Below are 3,354 nucleotides of genomic sequence, written 5' to 3'. Positions count from 1 at the left end.
AATGTGGAAAATGAGAGTAAGAAAGCATAGATTATGTTTTAGAATGTGTTTGAGTTTATACAGACTACCTGCATAAAGCAAGTAGATATAGTAGTGAGTTAACTTGAAAACCAGGATAATCACAAGTCCAAAACATATGATAGGATCACAAAAACCAAAGAGAACTCAAGCATAAAACAAAGGAAAGACATAAAACCACAAAAGAAAAAAAGGAGAAATACAAAATCAACTGGAAAACAAGATTTAAAATGGCAATAAATACATATCTATCCATAATTACCTTAAATGTCAATGGACTAAACCCTCCAATCAAAAGACATAGGGTAGCAAATTGGACAATGAAACAAAAGCTTACAAAATGCTTTTACAATAAGAGACCCACTTTAGGGTGAAGGACACATTTGGATTGAAAGTAAGAGGATGAAAAAAGATATTTCATGCAAACAGAAATGACAAGAAAGTGGGGTTAGCAATACTCATCAGACAAAATAGACTTTAAAACAGGCCATAAAGAATGATAAACAAGGACACCATATATTTAAAAAAAAAGCTCAATACAAAAAGAGGATATTATATTCATTAACATATATATACCTAATAAAGGAGCACTTAAATACATAAAACAAGCACCAGCAGACATAAAGTGAGAAACTGACAGGAACACAATAATAGCAGGAGATTTTAACAGCCCATGGACATCAATGCACAGATCTTCCAGACAGAAGATCAATAAGGCAATAGAGATTCTAAATGAAATAATACAACACATGGAGACTAAGCAAAATGCTCCTAAAAATATCAATGGGTAAATGATGAAATCAAAGAGGAAATTTAAAATATCTTGAGACAAATGACAATGAAAACACAAATCTACAAAATCTATTAGATGCAGCAAAAATAGTTCTAAGTAGGAAATTCCTAGCAATACAGGCCTTCCTGAAAAAATAAGAAACATTTCAAATGAATAACCTAAATTACCACCTAGAAGAATTAGAAAAAGAACAAACAAAGCCTAAACTCAACAGAAGGAAAGACATAATGAAGATCACAGAGGGAATAAATAGAGATTTTAAAACTAGAAAAATCAATAAAACCAAGAGGTAGTATTTTGAAAGGATAAACAATATCAACAAACCTCTGGCCATGTTCCCCAAAAGAAAAGAGAGAGGACTCAAACACAATAAGAAACAAAAAAGGAGAAATAAAAACTTACACTTTAGAAATTTAAAAATACCATGAGAACACTGTGAAGAATTATATGCCAAAAAATTGGACAACCTAGAAGAAATAAACAAGTATCTGGAAACATTGTTGCTGCTCAGTCAGTATGTCTGATTCTTTGTGACTCCATGGACTATAGCACACCAGGCTTCTCTGTCCACTCTCTCCCAAAGTTTGCTCAAATTCATGTCCATTGAGTCAGTGATGACATCCAACCATCTCATCCTCTGTTGCCTCCTTCTCCTCCTGCCCTCAATCTTTGCCAGCATCAGAGTCTTTTCCAGTGATTCAGCTGTTTGCATCAGGTGGCCAAAGCACTGGAGCTTCAGCTTCAGCATCAATCCTTCCAATAAATATTCAGGGTTGATTTCCTTTAGGATTGACTGGTTTGATCTCCTTGCTGTCCGAGGGACTCTCAAGAGTCTTCTCTAGCACCACAGTTCAAAAGCATCAATTCTTCAGCGCTCAGCAGCCAGATATGTGTATCCCATCCACATTGATAAGTCATGAGATTCAGGCAGCACACCAAGGAGAACCATGAACTTGGGCAGCTCTCCTCAGCCTTATGTAATTCTTGAAGGGACATAGCTAAGAGTGGTCTCACGCACAGTCTCCCAGCAGCTGAGGGATTAAGGGTCTATGTTTTGTGTACTATGTAACCATAGAGGCTCGGACTTCCTCCCACATTGCCCATACTCAGCATGGATAGGATAGATTGAATTGATGTGCTAATCTGGTTATTTCTGGTCAGAAACTAACTTTAATTTTCAGTAGGAAATATTCGTACCTCCTTCAATCAAACTACATTTGAGTTAGCCAGGTTCCCAGGGCCCAGAGCTATATATGTAGTGGCAATGCCAAGCTATTCCTGTCTCCCACCACATGGACCCCTCCCCAGGAGTTTCTGGAGAGCACCAGCCACTTCCTTGTTCCTCAGGCTGTAGATGAGTGGGTTGAGCATAGGGGTAATCATGGTATAGAAGGCTGAGACCACCTTGTCCTGCTTGGAGGAGTGGTAGGTCTGGGGCCGCATGTAAGCAATCATGGCAGCCTCGTAGAAGAGAGACATGACTGCCATGTGGGAGGAACAGGTAGCAAAGGCCTTTTTCCGACCTTCAGCAGAATGCATGCAGAGCACGGTTATCAGGATCAATAGGTGAGAGATGGAGATGACAGAGAAGGGCAGGAGTAGCATAATGACACAGCACACATAGATCATCGTCTGATAGAGAGAAGTGTCAGCACAGGCCAGCTTGAGCACTGCAGGGATGTCACAGAAGTGGTCGATCTCCTGAGAGCCACAGTAGGGAAAGCTCAGGGTATAGATGGCCTGAAACAACCCATCCACCAGGCCAAAGAGCCAAGATCCTGCCACCATGAGCCAGCAGACACGGTGGCTCATGACCACTGAGTACCTCAGTGGGTTGCTCATGGCCACATAGCGATCATAGGCCATGAAAGCCAGCAGGAAGCACTCATCCCCCAGGAGGGTGACAAAAAACAGGATCTGGAGCCCACAGCTTGTGAAGGAGATGGAGCCACGGCCCAAGAGGTAGTCGATGGCCATGCGTGGTACAATGGTAGAGATGAGCATGAGGTCCATGAGTGACAGCCAGCTGAGGAAGAAGTACATGGGACTATGTAGATGGGAGTCAGTGTTGATGAGGAGGATCATGAGCCTATTGCCAGAGAGGGCCACCAGAAACATGACCACGATGGTGGAGAAGAGGAGGAGGTGCAGTGGTGTGTGGTTGGAGAGGCCCAGAAGGATTAAATGGGAGACGCGAGTCTGATTTTTCACCAAGGCCATTGTTCCCGCAGAGGGATGTGCCAGCAGACGGTTCGGATCTGGAATCAGGCGGTTCATGTTTAGTGCAACGTTTCTGAAGTCAGTACGACTTTTTCCAATATGTTGCCCTCTTTAATTGTTATTTGGTTTAGAACAAAAGGCATGTCCTCTTAAGAGAAATAGTCTGTAACAAAGATGCAGGCTGTTGTTGCTGATGCTGCTTTAAATCTAGGACTAGCAGCATCTCGTTGAGAAGCACATATCAAGCTATTATTGGTAAAGTGGGCACTGATTTTGCCTCTATTAGAACAAGTCTGTCTCCAGTCTATAGAGCTACTTCTCCT

The 3,354-nt window shown here is 41.7% G+C and overlaps 1 protein-coding gene across 1 annotated transcript; it reads right to left on the bottom strand.

The window, feature by feature from the left end:
- Positions 1-2,083: 2,083 nt before the first annotated feature.
- LOC120863813 (olfactory receptor 56-like) lies at positions 2,084-3,031 on the bottom strand. Its single transcript, XM_040240380.1, has one exon. The coding sequence runs from the start codon at positions 3,029-3,031 to the stop codon at positions 2,084-2,086; it is 948 nt and encodes a 315-aa protein (XP_040096314.1).
- Between the last annotated feature and the right edge of the window lie 323 nt (positions 3,032-3,354).

Source organism: Oryx dammah, unplaced genomic scaffold (genome assembly GCF_014754425.2).
Source record: "Oryx dammah isolate SB20612 unplaced genomic scaffold, SCBI_Odam_1.1 HiC_scaffold_5, whole genome shotgun sequence".
Lineage (NCBI taxonomy): Eukaryota > Metazoa > Chordata > Mammalia > Artiodactyla > Bovidae > Oryx > Oryx dammah.
Note: the sequence above shows the minus strand (reverse complement) of the source record. Positions and strands in the feature narration are given on the sequence as shown.